Source organism: Alosa sapidissima, chromosome 4, assembly GCF_018492685.1.
Source record: "Alosa sapidissima isolate fAloSap1 chromosome 4, fAloSap1.pri, whole genome shotgun sequence".
Classification (NCBI taxonomy): domain Eukaryota; kingdom Metazoa; phylum Chordata; class Actinopteri; order Clupeiformes; family Clupeidae; genus Alosa; species Alosa sapidissima.
Window position 1 is genome coordinate 13,808,026 of NC_055960.1, and position 19,103 is coordinate 13,827,128.

General features: G+C 43.3%; 1 protein-coding gene across 1 annotated transcript; it reads left to right on the plus strand.

The window, feature by feature from the left end:
• Window positions 1–5,221: 5,221 nt before the first annotated feature.
• Window positions 5,222–18,829, plus strand: LOC121707882 (G-protein coupled receptor 22-like). The gene is made up of 3 exons (XM_042090839.1): window positions 5,222–5,352; window positions 5,653–5,757; window positions 16,066–18,829. Exon 3 carries the CDS (start codon window positions 16,195–16,197, stop codon window positions 17,737–17,739), a length of 1,545 nt encoding a protein of 514 aa, XP_041946773.1. The 5' UTR covers window positions 5,222–5,352; window positions 5,653–5,757; window positions 16,066–16,194; the 3' UTR covers window positions 17,740–18,829.
• The last annotated feature ends 274 nt before the right edge of the window (window positions 18,830–19,103 follow it).

The window sequence follows — 19,103 nt, forward strand, 5'->3', positions numbered from 1 at the left end:
TGCAACATATTCTACCTTGTCTGTGGACATCGTTATAAGCCGGAGCTGGATAAACAAATGGCGTGCGTGCGACAAAGGAAAAGTTCTTTGGTGTTGCTTTAATGGTTGCTGCATCTGCTTAATAGTATTGTATTTTCCACTGCCCGTTACTCAAATATTTTTTTTCCAGTTTGTTGTAATATTTTTCTTGTCATACTAACAGCATATTTATAATGATTGTATTTGTACGATAACTGAACTTGTGTATAATGCGTTCGTAAAGCCCAATATAAGTGCTATTTCCTATCTATTATTTTACAACTTTTTGAAGTGACTCACTGGCTTGACTGCACTTCACTGTTTTTTACTGTACCACTACTCTAATAAAAAATATATAAATATTAACATGTGACTGACAAGACGTGCTGCCCATTTTACAGAACTGAAAGGAAAAGGGCTTCCTGTGGGGTTTTTTGCAGCCTAGTTTCCTGTGTGCTTCTCTGCGGTGGTTTTAGCCCAGCAGCCACAGTAAGTGGGATCCACCTGGGCTCCAGTTTGAGAGGTGTCCTCGTTTCAGTTTTGCCGAGTAATTGGCAACATGTGCTCTGGTTTTCCTCTCCTGCAGTAATTGGCCCTCTGCTCCACCAAGCTGACGGTGGCTCAGTTTTTTTTTTTTTTTTGACGCACACAAGGATAAGAAATGCAGGCGGTTTCAGTTGGATATGCTGACGTACAGTAGAGAAATGGGGGTGACTGAAAATTATCTTCTCCTTTATCCCATCCCAACTCTTCCTCTCTCCCTTTAGTTTAGTGTTTCTCAAACCTTTTCAGACCAAGGACAACTTAACCAATTAAAAAAAACCCTCAAAAACCACCTAGCCAAAAAAAGAAAGAGTAGACCTACTTCAACAGTATATTACACAATAGGCCTACTCCAGTGGTTCTCAAACTGGGGGTTGCATAACATATTGGAGGGGTCGTGAAATTATTTGCAGTTTGAATTAAAGAAAGACATTTTTGTAAAAGTTTTTAGTCAAAGGCTGCCATTGACATAATGCCTTTGATGTTGACACAGCCTACCTACAGTATGAGAGAAGACATGTTCTGCCTCTGCTTCCAATGCCCATCTCAAAACATTTCAAAACCAAACTCCTCCGGTTAGAGAGAAGGGGGTTGCGAGACTTGGCCCATGTTTTTTGGGGGGTCGCCAGACAAAAAGTTTAAGAACCACTGGCCTACTCAACGAACCACCTTGCTTATTGTCTTTACACCTTGCTTATAGTGTCAGGATTCATGATTTAAACCAGCGTAGCTTACATAGGCAGTGTTGCAGAACTGTTTGGATTTATATACAAGTTGGTTCAATATTACAAACAACTCATCCATATTATATTTTAGCACATCTGCTCGTGGACAACTTGGGATAGCTTGCGGACCACACTTGGAGAAGCAATGCTTTAGTTTCTTGACTGTGTAGTTGAGGAGTGACTTGGAGTCACATCAGTTGCTATAGCTGAGGGAGGCAGAATGTAATGTGCACAATTATTTGAGGGGTTGAAAGAGAAGACTAAAAGCAGAAGACTGCGTTGTTTCCCCCATAGATATTAGAAAGCTAGATACGGTGGCATCGTAAACATGGCCGCCATACTGTCTATGGGCAACACTTGCCGGCAATCAGAGGCACCTGTCTGATTTCCAGTCAGAAGAGTCACATGCTCTTCCATTGGCCTCCAGTCATTGTTGCCCCCACCAAGATGGTGTCGCTGTTTACGTACCTTTTGGAGCCCAATGCGGTACCTAGCTTTCTAATATCTATGGTTTCCCCACCCACATTCTGACAACTGTACTCTATCTCTAATTGGGCCTAAATGAAGAATAGGTCTGGACTTAGTCAGAGACTTTCTAATGAGGAGACACAGCACTCCAAAGAATCTCCCATAGAAATGCATGGGGTTAGTTCGTAACGCAAACATGGCAGTCGTCTACACATATTCCGCCCTTTCCGCCACCAAAAGTTGACATGTGAGTACATCGTGCCAATCGTGTGTTGTGATCTCCCAGCTGGAGCGAGGTTGGTGTGTCGTGATTCGTGAATCATTGCACACGCACAGTTCTACCTGAAATAGATGCCCGATAAGTGCTGAAAAAGCATTGCAATATGGCCGCTGAGTAGACTTGCCTAAAAGGACTTTGACTCAGTTCACCTTTAATTTCCAAGGGAAGTAAACCAGTGGTGAAATTACGAAGTTGTGTAAGCTCTTACCGAATCCTTTCAGGAGTAAATAAGTCATAGTATAAATCTCACCCCATGCTGGATAAAGCAGCTAAGATCTGGCTGGTCTCAGGGCTATTTAACCTCATCATCTCACTTCTGATCAAGTGACCAACAAAGGAAACAGGTACCACTCAGTTGTGGACATTTTTATCTTTCCACACAATGTTCTCACCTTTCTAATGGGGTCTTTTTAGTTTATCATAGGACAGTTAAGAGATGACAAGAAATGAGAGGGAGAGAGATGGAGAGTGAGTTTGGGAAGGCCGTATATGGACCTCAATCGATCTCAGGCCATACTCAAACCTCAAACCTATGATCCCTTTTTCACCCGTTTGCATCCCTGGTATGCTTCCAGAAGGAGCAATCCATAAAAACGAATGCACACTGGAAGTTCAGCATGTGGCGGGTGGGGTTGAAACGAATGCACACTGGAAGTTCAGCATGTGGCGGGTGGGGTTGAAACGAATGCACACTGGAAGTTCAGCATGTGGCGGGTGGGGTTGAAACGAATGCACACTGTAAGTTCAGCATGTGGCAGGTTGGGGGCGGCTGTAACAAAGGGCTGACTCTAGATCAGTCGTATTGCTTGCCTCCAACCAGCCAATCAGAGAGCACGCTGCCCTCTGGGACTTCAGAACGTTGTTAATACAGAGAAAAAAGAAAGTTCTGGAGAGAGCTGGCGTTAATTGACTGAGTGTGCTGTTTAAATGATTGTTAGTATTTCAAGGTGTATTTTCTACTTGTGTGCATTCATTAACAAAACCACACACCCACACACACCCACTTACACACCCATACACATAGACCTGTTTATTGGGATTCAGCCATCTGTGGATTTGTGCAATAAACCTGTTGGAAGAAGATTTTTGTGTGCACATTCTGACCGATGTCCCTCAGCGGCCACATCTTTTAATTGACCTTAAGATCTAGTTAATGTCCATCAGAACAGGTATACTGATATACTGAACATTTTAACTGAAACATTTACTGATAATGAAATAGGTCAGTAAATGAGTAACTGCAAAGCATCAGAATTCAACCGTTGCCAACTAAACAATAACTAAACTATAACTAAAAATGACTATTCTTGAATTTACCCTAGGGATCAATAAAGTATCTATCTATCTATCTATCTATCTATCTATCTATCTATCTATCTAAACAAAAATAAGCAGCTTAACATTTAGGCTCAAATCAAATGTATTTCTGCTTCAAGAACCATTAGTTCAAAACTGGCCAAGAGCATCAGTCATCTTGGAGGGAGTGATGATGAGGAAGAAAGAGGAAGAGATGAAGGTTAGGGGTTAATAGGTGCAGTTGTGATGTAACAGTGTTACATCCACACACACTCAGATCTCCACTCACCCAAAGGGATTACCCCTTCATTTTGCCCATCTGAAAATGGGTGATTGCTTGCTGCAGATCCGGCCAAAACAACACCCAAATAATCCACTTTATTGTGTTGAGAATAGGTCCCTGCACAGGTGAGTTCACATTTACCAGTGTGGCATGAAACAGACATTTTAACAGGCTTTTAACTAATTGCTCATTTATTTAAGGGTGGCCAGCCAGGGCACACAGTTTATCAATTTACTTGACTTGTCTTGGAATAATTTCCTCTCACACAAACATGCAATCAGGGGATTTTCACTGTTATGTAATGCAAATAAAGTTGCTGTAGAGGGACTTGAGATTGATACTCACTTAACCAAATAGAGCAGCCCTTTTGTGTGGTTTGCTCTAAATGAATAATGAGCACCTTTCAACCTTTTTTTTAGTTTAGCTTGATCAAAAAGACCACCATGTTATTAAATAGATTTATTAGTTTAAGAAAATCAACACTCACTCAGCAGAACCCTAAAAAGCCACTGGCTTTCATGTAGGTGAGGAGAGTGAAGATTGTTTAGCTTGGACTTATCTTCTCTGTCATATGGATTCACTAAAAACTGACACAAATCAGATTGTTGAGGGGGGTGGAGGAGTGGATGTCAAGGTCACTATCTTCAAGCCATCACTCTAATTTAAGTGTTGTTTTTTCACAGCCATCATTTCTATCTTTTCATTTTTTGCTGCTTTATTAATCCATGCTCTCTATCTATCCATTTCAGTCCGAGGAACATATGGATACATGATACCACACAGACATGCCCACACACTTGCAATGTGCTAAAACCACGTGATCCATATTTCCCATGCAGTGTTTTTGGAACAATCCACCTTTGGCGGTCTACATGCAATTGACTCCTCTCCGTTGGCTTTGATGGAGGTTTTTAGAAGCCGATCTGTTAGATCTTTAATCTCTCTTTTAAAAACAATCTGACTAGAACTCTTGATACATGCTCTCTTGAAGATTAAAGTCATATGTCCTTTAAGACGGGTGTCACGCAGGGGATAACAAGCTGGAAAGCCCCGTATCCGTCCTGCACGAGAGAGAGTTTCTCAGTGGGAGAACAACACAGCAGCACGACATTGTAAAGGATTGCCATTCAAGGTCATTCACAAACATTTCAAACGCAATTACCATTTTGTAGCTTATCTTTATACTTAATTTGGATGTGAGGGTGAAGGTAAAAAGGGTGTTGAAATCTCCAAAATCCCTACACAGAAGATGCACATCTAGCCTACCTTCATACAAAATGATGAGCACATCCCATTGTCTAGGCTGTTAAAAGAAACGAGAGATCACTGGTACCGACAAACGCGTTAAAAGGGCTTGTTAACGAAATGAGGGGTAGGCTATTGCGTCAAGGCACGTGAGGGAATCTCTGACTGCAACTTCATATTTTTCACTCAGCATCGGGGACTCAGGGGTTGACAGCTCATTTTTGAGTAGGACAGCATTTGAGCCCATTTCCATTCATAACAATTATACATTCAAGTAATTCTGTTAAAGGAGCGCCTCTGGCACGTTCACCCTTGAGGAGTCTCGGATGACCTTGCATGAATGTGTAGCGCCTCCCTCCCTCCATCCTCGTAGCCTACTCACGGCTCGGAGCCTATTCGAGCCCGACACCCCCGCCCGTTCCCCTTCTCCCTCCCCGGCAGCCTGCAGACATCGCCGTATTGGACAAGAGGGAAGAGCTCCTTCTGTATCTCTGGTGGGTACCCACTGGTCCTAAACCGCAGTGCGTGTGACAAGGAGTCAACCTGTCAGAGAAAAAGCTCTATTTGCTTCTTTTCTCCGTCCCAACAGCCTTTGTAGTAGCCTATAGCCTAACTGATACAGCCACGGAGACAAATGGTAGGGTTTCTTCAAATGCGCGAAAAGTAGAGAATTTAAAAGGATGGACAGGTAGTGACTATATAAGGGAAGCCCCTCGCGTGTGATGTGCACTGACACACGCTTGATTTGTTTACTGAGCTCAAACGGTGTTTTGCTTGAATAAAAAACTTTCCAGACGTAGGCTACCGTTGAAAGAGGAGCAGGCTGTGGGTCTCAGGAGGCAGGACGATGGGCACCTGCAGAAGAATGTAGCGGGAACCGGACCACACCGCAGCGGGAGGTAAGTTCAGTAGCACATCTGCTATACACCAACCGCTAATACCGCATGGTATACATTTTGCTTAAGTGTTGAAGATAATTTCTGTTCGCGTGTTTCAACGTCACAATCTATAGGGTGTTTTCAGACATTATTCGGTTATTATACAGTAATCGTGAGAGTTGTCGTAGGCCTATATTATAGGATATGTCAATGAAATATGACAAATTGCATATCAATCTACTGGCACATGGCAGCTGTGGCAATATGTTCTGTTGTTAAGGTTGAAGCACACAACCTGTAAAACACAGGGACTCATTTCACTTTGTTTTGAGGGATCAACCAAGGGAGGAAATCTCATTAACATAAGTTTGGATTAGAGGTTATGTTAGTTGATTTTAAGTGGAACTCAAAAATCAACTAACGACCTGAGTGGCAGTATTTTTGGAATGTATCCCAATGTATTGTAATGTATTTATTCATTTGCAAGCAATGGCAAGATTATTTTCCATCTATAAAAAACAATATAGCCTGCTACATTAGGCTCAGTGGTAACACAATTCAGTTATCTAAGAATTTCACAAAAGATAGTCACATACTTAAATAATTTACTGCTTGTTATTGCTTTAAACTGAGATTTGCACTAAACACGTGAGCTTGGAAATATTTGTTCGTATAGGCTACTGTGCAGAGGGATCTTTCCATGGAATGGATTTGTTGTTGTTTGACTCTGAGCATGCGGGTGCGGGCTCAGGTTTTCAGAAGCTGTTTGTTTTTCCCGACCTCCTCTGAGAACTGGTCCTTTGAGAACTTTGTAGGTCCTTTGAGAGATATGTAGGAAAACATCTTTCACAATACTTGTGTTGAACTGCAGTATGTGTATATGTGTGTGTGTGTGTGTGTGTGTGTGTGTGAGTGTGTGTGTTTGTGTGTGCGGGTGTGTGAGTGTCTGGGTCTGTGAATTGTATGTTAGAGCACTCTGATGTCTGCATGTGCTGCGTAAATTTTTTTTTGATGCATATGCAGATGTGCATTTGTCTTCATGGGAGCAAGGGAACATGCTATTTGCATCTTTGAGACCCCCCCCCCCCCCTCCCCCTGGAAGTCTTTGTAGAACCAAACACTTCAAAGTAAGCTCTACACAAAGAAGTGCTGTTTTTGTATTGGGTAATGTAATATGATGCATCAGACAGAATATTTCTCTGCGTATCACCCTACTCCATGTCTACTCTATACTCTAGCACCTCAGATCCTCGCAGGAAAAGTGTGGAAGGATGAAAGTGGTGTTCCTGTTCCATCCTCTCCACTGAATAATAGCTGGGAAAAATACATTGAGTACTGGGCATGTATGATAAGAGGAGGGAGCAAGAGTAGTGATGAGAAGGAAGAGAGAGAAGTGATTGTAAAAGCAGGCTAATGGAAAGATAACCTAAGCAAGCTTGGAAAAGCAGGGAAAGAAAGATGAAAGGTGGATGGATGCAGGTGTAGGCCAAAAAAGGAACATGGGAGAGAGAGAGAGAGAGCAGGAGAGAGAGAGAGAGAGAGAGGATCGAAGGGGAGAAGATAGGAAGACAGATGGGGCAATGAGGTTAAGATGGTGAGGACTTTTGGTCATGATGAAAGCTTTCCCATTTTAACTCCGCTGTGCCATGTCATCTGTTTGCACTCTGAGCACGAGGTAACCTCTTGACAGAGCGATAGGTCTTTCATTGCTGAAGAAAGGGTGAAAAAAAGGACACATCTGCCCTGTGTCTTTGCTTCACCGCCACTAGAAATATCAGAAGTTTTTTTACTTTAATTGCTTCTGTCTGTAGATAAGCAACCTCCATATTTTGCGCTAAATGACTCCACTCCCTTTCATCTTTCTCAACATTTTCTTACCTCCTCCTCTCTTTTTTTCTCTCTCTTTCACTGTCATAGTCTCTGTTTCCTCCCTCTCTGCACCTTCACTGTATTTGGCTCTCAAGTTTAGGTAGTGGCCGCTTTGATTCCAGGATTCCGCCATAAAAGCCTGTTGTTCAATTATTCATGCCACGATGAAGCAGGACAATGCAGCGCTCCAGAATTGTCTCATGTTCCCTTGAAGGTCGCTGAGCACCTTTGACCAAAGCTGGCCGTCGCCAGTTAGATGACTGACCAGAGTAATTCCAACCCAAAATGAGACCACAGGCCCATATGCATAGGTTGTTATCTGACATATCATTTAGTCTCAGAGCCCAAAATAGAAACATCAGAAAGCATGAACAATTTTGCCTGAACAAAGAAACTTTCACATTTTATGGTTATGGTATTCCAGAGAAGGTGTATCTGTTTATCTATCAGTTTATCTGATAGACTTCCATTTCAAGTTTCAAGTTTATTGTCATGTTCATGTCATGTATCAGTAATGACATTTCTTATGTTCAAGAGCCAGCTGAACTTAAAAGAATAAAGTAAATAGTAATTAAATATAAATTAACTGTGTGTATTTTGAAGAGGATCTACTTTTTAAGTGGATAGTGGAACAGCTTCGTCTCCTTTGCTCTTCTTACATTAGCTGAAAATTCTTCATTAAACCAATAACTGTAAAAGATCATAAAGACAGTGGTGTTATTTGGTGTATCGAAAGGTTAAAGACAAGAACAGCATCAATACACCAAGGAGAAGAGATCAATCAAAACGCCTCTGTTGCTTTCATTGTAAGGTGAGGGATAGGCCGGTGGTTAGCAAGATGACATGCAAACCTTTTGCTTTGTCTTTAAAGAAAAGTAAATGGGAACAAATTGAATAGTTAACAAGATTGGATGTGTGGTCTTTAATTTAACTAATTAATACAAATGTAGGGAGTTTCCTGAAATTGAAATAGTGTGTCCTTCATGTTTAGTCTTTTTTGTGTTGATCCTCGTTTTTAAGGTTAGGGGTATAAAACATAATTCTGTCTAACCGTTGTCCAGTGTCTTACAATAGATAATTAATTTAAGCCCTTTTCATCTCAAACTACTAATATATCCTCTTAAGGATTTAATTTCATTCAGAAGGAATCCATGCATTTGGTGTCATCCACTTTTCGTGTTTAATGAATGTAGATGGAAAAATGTAACTCATTATTTTGATTTTAATGACTAACTATTGACACACAACATTTAATATAGTTTAATGTATGGTCACTTTAAGCAGGCTGTAGTATCAGCATAGCACAAAATAACAGCAATGACATTTGACCCATAAAAAGCAGAGGGAACAAAACATTAATTGCAGAGAGATGCAGTGGGAAGTGAAATTTCACCTGTGGGATTCAACAGAGAAGAAAACAATATCTCATATCTAGAACAGGTCAGGCTCCTTTAGCAGATACAGAAGCCAGTGTTAGTTAGTCGACACATAGATGCCTGTATGCCTGTAATGTCATCTGAGGCATAGAAAAACATGCGGCCTCATGCTGAAACTCACCTGAGATCAAAAGCCCTTACCAGGGGAGGGAAAAATTTCCATTCCTGAAACTATTTACCAGGCAGGTGGCTCCTAATTAAAGGCTTGTTACAGAAGATTCATTCAGTGATTTTCTTCATAATTTATTGATAATTGCATCATATTAATGTGATATTAAACACTGTTAAATAAAAATTTAACCGTTAGAAATATAAACAGACAATTATGAAAATGCTTGAAACATTTCTGCACAACCTTGCCATCGCAGTTGAAGGGAACAATTTTATGAGATATTTGAAAAGGCATTTTCACACCACTGTAGAATATTGTCAGTTTCAATTTCAACCCATTTTAGGACAGTAGTTTAAATGGCGAATAAAAGCTTTATGCTTAAGTAGTATGTCCACCCATACATACCTGTTTCTAATGACGTCTTTGTATCAGCCTGGAAACTGAAAGTTTTTGAAGGCATGCAGGGGATCTGCTTGTGATTCAGGCAGTGTCACAAGGGAATGCTGAGGCTTCTATCTCTTTGGCTGACGTCAGCCTTTTGCGCTGACCATGATCCTTCTTCACCAGATAGGTGTTTGATGGGTCTCTATTATGGCCGCTTCAGCAAAGATCACTGGGGCCACTCGAGTGGTAGAGAAGTAGGAAGAAATCCAATGTGCAACTATTATTAGTACTCTCTCTCTCTCTCTCTCTCTCTCTCTCTCTCTTTCTGTGCTTTGCTCAAATTTTAATTTTGTGTTTTAGGGTATCTCATATAAAACATTTAGTTTTGTATTTTGGTCTGTAGTCACACACAATCATTCTAGAAAACGCCACTACTGTGTCAGACCCTTTTTAAAACCTATTTTAAGAAATTAAAACCAGCAAGAGATATTTCCTCTCAGAGGCTAGGGAAATAACTCAAGCCTTATTGTTTTAGTATCCCTGTGTGTGTGTGTGTGTGTCTGTTATGCTAATAGCAAGCGTGGGCAGCCAATATGTAGACCCAATGTGTAGGCCTACTGTTAAGGAGATCTCACTTGTTTATGTCTCTGAAAATGGTGTTTGTTTTTCCTCTCTGTGTGTGCTTTTTTTTAAACTAATCAAACTTGAGACATTTTTTATTGAACATTGAGCAGCCCAGAGCTTACAATGGCAAAGCAAAAAGTCTCCCCGCAGTTTCATGCCAAAGCCTTGAAAGGTGACCTGGCTTCTGTGAACCCATGTTGTGAACCATTGTGCACCGCAGTCCTCTCCTGTTCCGGTGCTTTCAAATTCTGCCTGTGTACTGGCTACCGAGTTGTGTCATATTTGTGCTGAAATGTTGTGGTGGTTCTCTCTCCCGCGTCTGGTTATGGAGTGGGCTGTCTCACCCCTGCCAGAGTGAATGATTTACGAGTAGGAGGATCAGAGGTGTAGAGGCCAGAGGAGGCCAAAAAAAAATGTTTTCCATCCATCTCAACCCCCTCCCCCTTCCCGCTGATTATTTTCCCAACAAATGTTCAACCATTAATCGTGTGTGTGCGACTGTGAGTGTGTGTGTGTGTGTGCCTGTGTAAGATTGTGTGTGTATGTTTGCGTGTGTGTGTGTTTGTGTGTGTGTGTGGTGTGTGTGTGTGTGAGTGATTGTGTGTGTATGTTTGTATGTGTGTGTGTGTGTGTGTGTGTGTGTGCATGTGTACGTGTACGTGAGTGTCTACGGCTGACACATATGCACGGAAGCACACACTTGTAAGCAAATGTACTGTAAACAATTAGGAGTGATTTGTGAGGTCGGCTTTATATTTCGAACGAGAGCATTCAACAGTAAAATATATGCTTGAAAGGAGGCAAATTGACATATTCTTTAATTGGCTGATTCCCCTTCAGTCTGAACGCTCTGTGCTAGATTGATAAAGCCCCAAATGCACAATTGGCGACACAGTAGGTGTTTAGAACACTCATTCTGCGGACTCCTATTCTATAAATTGACTTGGTGTCATGACAACTTGAAGAAGCGCAAAGTGTAGGCTTACAGTAAGCCAACTGTGGATGGCTCAGAGCCATCATGCAAACAATGGTGAATAGAAAAGGCTCTCTGCCTTCATTGCTTTCTTTGTGGCAATTTGTTTTATCTTGCTACTTTAACCAGTTGGGTTGGTCCTGGGTGAAGTTTCAGATCTATTCATTCATCTGTACTCATTATTGAAAATTCAAGAGCTAAAAATCCTTTTGAGAATTTGGTCTTTAAGCTGAGACAATATCAGGGATTAAGAATCAGTGTTAAATTGTTTACAGCAATTATCTGTATTGTCTGTGATTTGGTGCTGTGCCCAAGCATTTGGATTATCCAGATTTACATCTAGTGGTCACAGTAACATTTGGATTTGAAGCACCACACATAACAGACTAATAAAGATGAAGACATGATGTAAGACTAAATGTAGGAATCAGACGTTTTTCTTCATTTGAAGCTAATTCTAAATGAGCAGATGTTATTTGCCATAACTAAAAATGGCATGACCTGAACTACTCAGTAAGCGGAGAGATAAGGTTAATTACATTTGGGATTTCTTGGACCTAGGCTGTTTAGCCTTGAAGAACTTTGATATCACTCTCACTGAAAACAGTAGAAACAGCTGTTCCGTGAATTAGCAACTTTTGTTGCGTCATGTGACATTTACCTGAACTGTCTACACTGAACACATAACAACAATTTTACGTCAATTTTTATTTGTTTATTTATTTTGACAAATAAATACATCTAAACCACCATTCAATGTCATTTTTTTTATTGTGTGGTGTTTTGTTCCTTGTACTCTGTGATAATGGTTTGGTCTTTTGAAAAAGTACATTTATTTTATAATCCATACAAAAAGTGAATAAAAATGTTGATTACTTGTTGGTATAGAGATGACCAACATGTTCCCCAAAAGAGCTGTTTTGTACCAGGCACTGGTAAAAGGTGAATCATTCTCAAATCAAATGTGAATTACTGATTATGGCTAATATTATGTTTGATGCATTATGACAAACTACTCAGATTATTTCTAGAAAATGTTATGAAAAACAAAATATTTTATGCAGTCATCATGAATAAGGTATTCAGATGTTGCATACATATAAACAGACATGCAGACTGACAGAAGACAGACAGATAGATAGATAGATAGACAGGTTTTCTGAGGCTCTCTGTGCCAACACAGTCAGCTCGCACCAGTCTCCCTATCACTCACAGTCTTTTTGAATGGCGGTAATAAGCAACTAAATGCTCTGATTGATTGCCTCGTAATTTTAGATGGGTCTAGATTGGCTTCTAGTTTAGTCATCTCTCCTCTCTCTCTCTCTGGTGGTCGGAAGTGATTAAAGCAGATTACCTGCGGCCCCTGGGCTCCCCGGTGAAATACCACGCTGGCAGGGGAGTTAATTAGGGTGTGTGTGCCAGTGCAAGCACACCTGGGCTTCACTGCGTGGCGTTCACTGCGCTCAGCTTATCAACAGCTTCTAATCTATTCTATCTCGTCTGTGAGAGAGGAGAGGGGAAGGAGGTGTGTGTATGTGTGTGTGTGTGGGGTGGGGGGGTCTGCGCGCTGTGTGTGTCATTTGTTTTTCCCATGTTGGGCTCTGAAGACGTCTGCGGCTGTTTGTGCCACTCCTCGGCAATGACCCGAGGATCCTGGCTTCTGTGTGCTGCATACAACAGCAAGACGGGCTCACTGTTGAGCGTGGTTATCGGGCTCAATGGGTGATATGGAGAGACAGGTTCGTGCATTCAGCAGTTGGCTGAGCACCGCTGGCCTAAAGCCTCAGGGGTCAAGTGAAGGTCACATTGCATTGTTTCACAGATGCAAACACTTGCTGCAACTCCTTGGGCCTCTTCAGTTCGATCAATTCATAATATGAAGTGACAGTTCAGCCAGACAAACCAGTGTGTGGTTATCAGATACTTAACAGACCATTAAGTACCAATTAAGCCATAATATTAAATCTATCTATCTATGTTTTCACTCTTTTTACAGACCTGCTTTGTTCTTAGAGCCCTTCTTATGTGGTGGCAAATCAGTCATATTTGACTTCTGGATGGGACAGAATTTTATGTTGGTCCTCTCCTAACCACTCAGACAAGAGAGATGGACACTGTAGGAGGTTGTAAGGAGAGAAAATAGTAAACGTATCGCATCATCCTTTCCAGCCCTGTCCTCTCCCCTGGAGTTCTGTGTTTACCTGAGAAGTAGAATGGCTGGCCCATGAGTGAGCAAACACACACACTCTTGGCTCAAACCCCAAACCTGCTCCTGCGGTGTGATGAGATTGTTGAAAAGTCATCAATAACAGAGACAGTGATGTCCACGGCAGGCACCTACGTCGCCTTTTATCAGGGATCACAAACTGTGTCCCCGTCTTACCGGTGTCATTTTTTTTGTGTGTGGGGTGCCCCGCCGCTGCCACTCCACTCTGGCTGATCCCGCATGGCAGAGTGATGATCAGGCAGTCCGCTCACGAACAGTGCCAGCTGGAAATCTCTACGATGAGTCGATCGCAAGACTGCAGCACTTAAAGCAGCAACCCCATCCACCTCTCTCTCTCTCTCTCTTTCATCCTTTCTGCCCCACACATTTCTCCTCTCCTCCCCCCACACTTTCACTTGTCATCTATCCCCTTTTGGCCCCTGTTCAGTGCTCATCCCCATCTTCTCTCTGCTTCTATCACAGCATGCATTTTAGAGTCAGCAGCAGCAATCCAGAGCCTCACCACATTTAATGTAATTTTTTCCTCCCCCCAATAGCTGAAATGGGCCGCGTTTGATAGTAGTGGCATGAGTAAAATGTCACCGGGCAAACAGCAAACTCGAACACTTGTAAGTCAATTTACTCTTTTACTCTAGTGTGATGACATTCAGAAGTACAGCACGGACAACACTCGCTCGCAGCTGGCCCCTCATTACTGCAGACTGCAGCCCGGTTGCTATGGAAACAACAACACCAGAGAACAGGGTCCGCTGGTACCAGAAAAAAAAAGAAAGACAACTAGTTTCATAGAATGAAAAACTAGTCAAGCACGGCAATTACATGTATGAACTTATTTAGTTATATCAGATTTTGTTTTTCAGAATGTTTGGTTTGAGGTTATTTTGATTTTGTGGTAAACTGTTGTATAGGTGAGCAATCCCAGGATCCATTCAGATCTATTCATAATTGATGAAAAGGACTACTACTGTACACTTGTTTTTATTTGACAGAATATGTGCTTAATGCTTCCTTTATTTTAATTAATAACTCATGAGGTTCCAATTACTGTCTGTCCTATTAACTAAAACAGATGGTCCTTTACACCTTACTGATAGAGACTCTCAATTCAGTTCCTCCACGCATCATTTGGGTATTGACAGGCTGACTCAATCACTTGAATGGTATTATGCAAATACTGTTAGCTTAAACATCCACCTGCTGAAATAAGCATGCTTTTGTCTTTGTTATTAGCTGTGTGTCCATGTCTAAACTAGAGTGTAATCACATTTTCTGAAAGAAATGCCGTATATTTCCTCGACTGAGGACAGAAGCAAATGTGTGATTTTTTTCTTAGAGGAGTGTGCAGAATATTTTTAACCCCACCATTATATTTCTACATAAAATGCTTCAAATCAAATATATTATGGCTCACTGCCAGGGTATTTAAAATGGTCTTTACTAAAGCACTCTATGTCTAATGAATGAACATCAACATCATCATATTTGCTAGCACTGCAAAACTTCTAGAGCAGTCATTTCCTGTCTGAGTCGTGGCTGTGAGCCAAAATAAAAATAATTAATTAAAGAAAAAACATGCCCATTTTAAAATGAGGACTGGGAAGATGCTGAGTTGCTTATTCTTCATAATAGGCACTAAATCTGCATGTCTTATCTTTCTACCCTGTCTGTCAATTTTCAGGGTAACCTTTAAGTCTAAATGGGACTGCATTGTTATCCTTCAGGTAGTGGCTGGTGTGTGTGTGTGTGTTTGTGTCTGTATATATGTGTGTGTGTGAGAGAGAGTGATAGTGTGCGCCTGAATGTGTGTGTGTGTGTGTGTGAGAGAGAGAGAGAGAGAGTGACTGTGTGTGAACTGCAGTGTATGTGTGTGTGTGGTGCCTTTGTGCAGCAACAACTGTTGAGGATCATAATGTGTGACAGAGCAGGATATCCAGGCTCCCAGGGACATGCTCCCTCCACAGAAGGAACATCTGCTGCCCAGTATGCTATAGAGACGACAGCTTTGATGGCTGTTGTCAGGCTAGCAGAAAGAGAGAGAGAGAGGGTGAGGCTCAGGGAGCTCAGGAGATGGCAGGTGAGCTGAAGGGAACATGCAGTGCAGGGACAGATTGTATAGGATGTTATCCTATTACCAGCAATTTATTGACCGGGGTCTCCGGCGCCTGGACAGTTTCAATTACGGGCCGGTGTATGTTTGGCTTAAAGAGCATATGTTTGGATACAATATGACCACACTCATGATTAAATATGTAGAACTACATTGTTAGAGTCTGGATAAGATTAAATATGTAGAATTACATTGTTAGAGTATGGTTAAGATTTCTGATTTAATGTGCATAGGCAGTTTTGTCTGGGATAGGTTGTATGTTTTATATTGCTGTGCAATTAATGTATATGTGTACATAACTTTTAACCCTCATGTTTCGCACTTTGCACTTGACTGCTAGTATAGTATGTACCTGTAGGAACATGTTTTCAGTGACCATTATAGTTACCATGGCCACTGAAAAAAAAGACACTTTATGGTTTTTATTTATTGTCATTGTACAGCACAAAGCCAATGAAATGCAGTTAACAATTCAACAGAGATGCAAGACATAAGAATGATTTAGTGATAAATTGCAGTATATGACTGCATACTGATGTCCCTGTCCATTCTGCCCTCTTCCTCATACTCACTTCTTACCTCTCCTCTCCTCCTCAGGCGTGGCTCACAGCTGTCCATCACCCCTCTGACTCTTAGTAGAATGGACACCCTGCTGCACTGGGGCCACTGGCCTTGTCACCGCATGAGGTAAAGCCCCTCATCGCCTCGCCTCGCTGCAGCGTCGCCATGGAGACAGAGAGCTACACCACCCTGCGTCTGGAGACCAGCGATGGCACGGGGACGGTGGCGAGCGTCGGCATCCTGGAGAGCCACGGCGGCTCGGCCCTTCCGCCCCCCGTGGCGTGGCAGACGCCGTACCCGATCAGCTTCCAGGTGTCCCTGACCAGCTTCCTGATGCTGGAGCTGGTCCTCGGCTTCAGCAGCAACCTGACGGTGCTGGTGCTCTACTGCTCACAGTCCAACTTGGTGGACTCGGTCAGCAACCTGGTGACGGTCAACCTGCACATCCTGGACATTGTGGTGTGCGTGCTGTGCCTGCCGCTGACGGTGGTGGTGGTGCTGCTGCCGCCCGGTCGCGACCTGGCGCTCATCTGCTGCTTCCACGAGGCGTGCGTCACCTTCGCCAGCATCTCCACGGCCATCAACGTGCTGGTCATCAGCATGGACCGCTACGACATCTCCGTGCGGCCGGCCAACCGGCTGCTGACACCGCGCTGGGCCGGGCTGCTGCTGGCGGCCGTCTGGGCCGTCTCGCTGGCCGTCTTTTTCATCCCGTTCATCGAGGTGGACTTTTTCGCCTCGGAAGAAGAAGCAGCGGCGGAGGAGAACGGCGGCGCATCAATCACCGCCGCCACCACCACCCAGTCGCCGGAAGCGGTGTGGCACAACCGGACGTTGCTGTGCATGGGCGGGCAGGGCTACCACATGGGACTGGGCATGTACTACCACCTGCTGCTGCAGGTGCCCATCTTCTTCGCCACGGTGGTGGTGATGCTCTTCACGTACTCGCGCATTCTCCGCGCCCTCAACATCCGCATCGGCTCGCACATGCGCAAGAACCAGCGGGGCGGTGGCTGCGGCGCCCGACGAAGCCTGGGCTGCCGGGGTCGCCGCGGACGCCGTCACCGACGCAGCAAAGCCGAGCAGCAGGAGGAGCAGGAGGCCGCTGAGCAGACCAAGCAGCTCACCCACCCGCCGCTAATCTCATCACCCACCCCCACGGCCACCTCCCCCCCGGCCCTGTCCACCGTGCCCCTGGTGGGTGGAGCGGACAGCAGCGCGGCGGCGTCCCCGTCCCCGGCGGTGGCGCCGGTGGCCTCCGTCGGGGTCCAGGCCTCGGTGTCAGCCATCATTGCCCTGCGGCGGGCCGTGCGGCGGCACCGGGACCGGCGGGAGCGGCAGCGCCGCGTCTTCCGCATGTCGCTGATCATCATCTCCTCCTTCATCGGCTGCTGGGCGCCCATCTCGGTGGCCAACGTGCTGATCCTCTGCCTGGGCCCCAACGACACGCTGGTCTCGCTGCGGCTCTGCTTCTTGGCCATGGCCTACGGCACCACCATCTCCCACCCACTGCTCTACGCCTTCACACGACAGAAGCTGCGGCGGGTGCTCAGGGCCAAGGTCAAGAAGCGGGTGGTCTCGCTGCTGCAGGTGGACCCCTCGCCCGGGGGCACTGTCATACACAACTCCTGGGTGGAGCCGCGTAAGAGCCGCAAACATCGCACGGAGGGTAGCGACGCCACGGACCGCTGCCTGACGGAACCGCTGTGACAGAGCCATGTTCAGCACTGCAGTACTACAATCAAGGCTCCAATTATGGATGCCAATCGTGTTCTAACCACAGAGCTGTGAAGAAAGCTCTTACACTACTCAAAACAGTAAGACCACAGTAAGACCACAGTCTTTAAGTGGTCTTCAGAACCCTATAATCTATCTCAAAAGGAGTACCTTGGGAATAATGTATTATTACCCAGGATGTAATAATGGTCAAACACATATTTTGAGTAGCGTTTAGCAGACATATGTTGTCAAGTGGATATTTTGTAGTTGTCATGTTTTTTAGCAAAAAGTAATACAATTTTCAAAGACTAGATAGCAATATAATGTTCAATAAGGGCAGTATCTAGTTAAAGCTCTGCCTCTTTCCTGTGTCTATGAATGTAAATCTTCTATACACTTGTTAAAAAAACAGTACTAGTTGATGTAAATGTTTTCTTTGGGACAATTCTTTTGTATTTGAGTTGAATGAATAAATTACAAAGGAAAAGGTGAGTGTATCTGGATATGGTCTGCCAGCCTATTTTCCGCAGCCCAACAAAAGACAAACTTGGGATGCCAAAGGTGTGTTCATTAAACAGCTCATGTGCTGGTGAAGACAGGGGTGATAGAAATGTAACGGCACCATCAGGTTTCCTTAGCAACTGCTAGTGGGAAAAAGTTTTACATCTGACCACCAGCATACCAGATGAACACAATACATGCAATTTCACATGCAGATGCTGTTTTCAGTCTCGGCCTGGCTGTCTGGCCCCTAGCCACTTCTCTGAATACTGACTCATACACCCCCACACACACATACAACTCTTGGGATTTACACACTGACATTGTACGGGTCTCTGCACCTAGACTATGTTTACACCAAAGGTATGGTCGACATCTTCTGACAACATCCTGACAGTTGTTAAATCAGCTGCTCAGTATGAGAGTGTAGAAATGCAAGATGAGGAACAAATTTCCATCTTAGAGAGCACACACACACACACATAGACTCACACACAGCCAGCTGAGGAGACAGACAAAAATGCATACATACACGCAAAAAACAACAACAAATGAAGAGTTAGGTTCTAAAACGCTATATCCTCCATTTTTTAACAAATTTTTATTTTCATTATCATTCAATTATCATTTTTTTTACATTTTGTTTTCCAGGTAATTTTAGTAACTGTAATTGGGTTATTGTTATTTGATTTATCTTTACCCAATCAGAACAGCAAAACTGCAATTTTATTGATATTACCTGAAATACACACTTAAATAACATGATGTATTATTGTTTTTAAAAATGGATATATAGCGTTTTGGAACCAAATTCTTCAAATTTACACAAAATACCAGTTAGCTTTGCCCTGTCA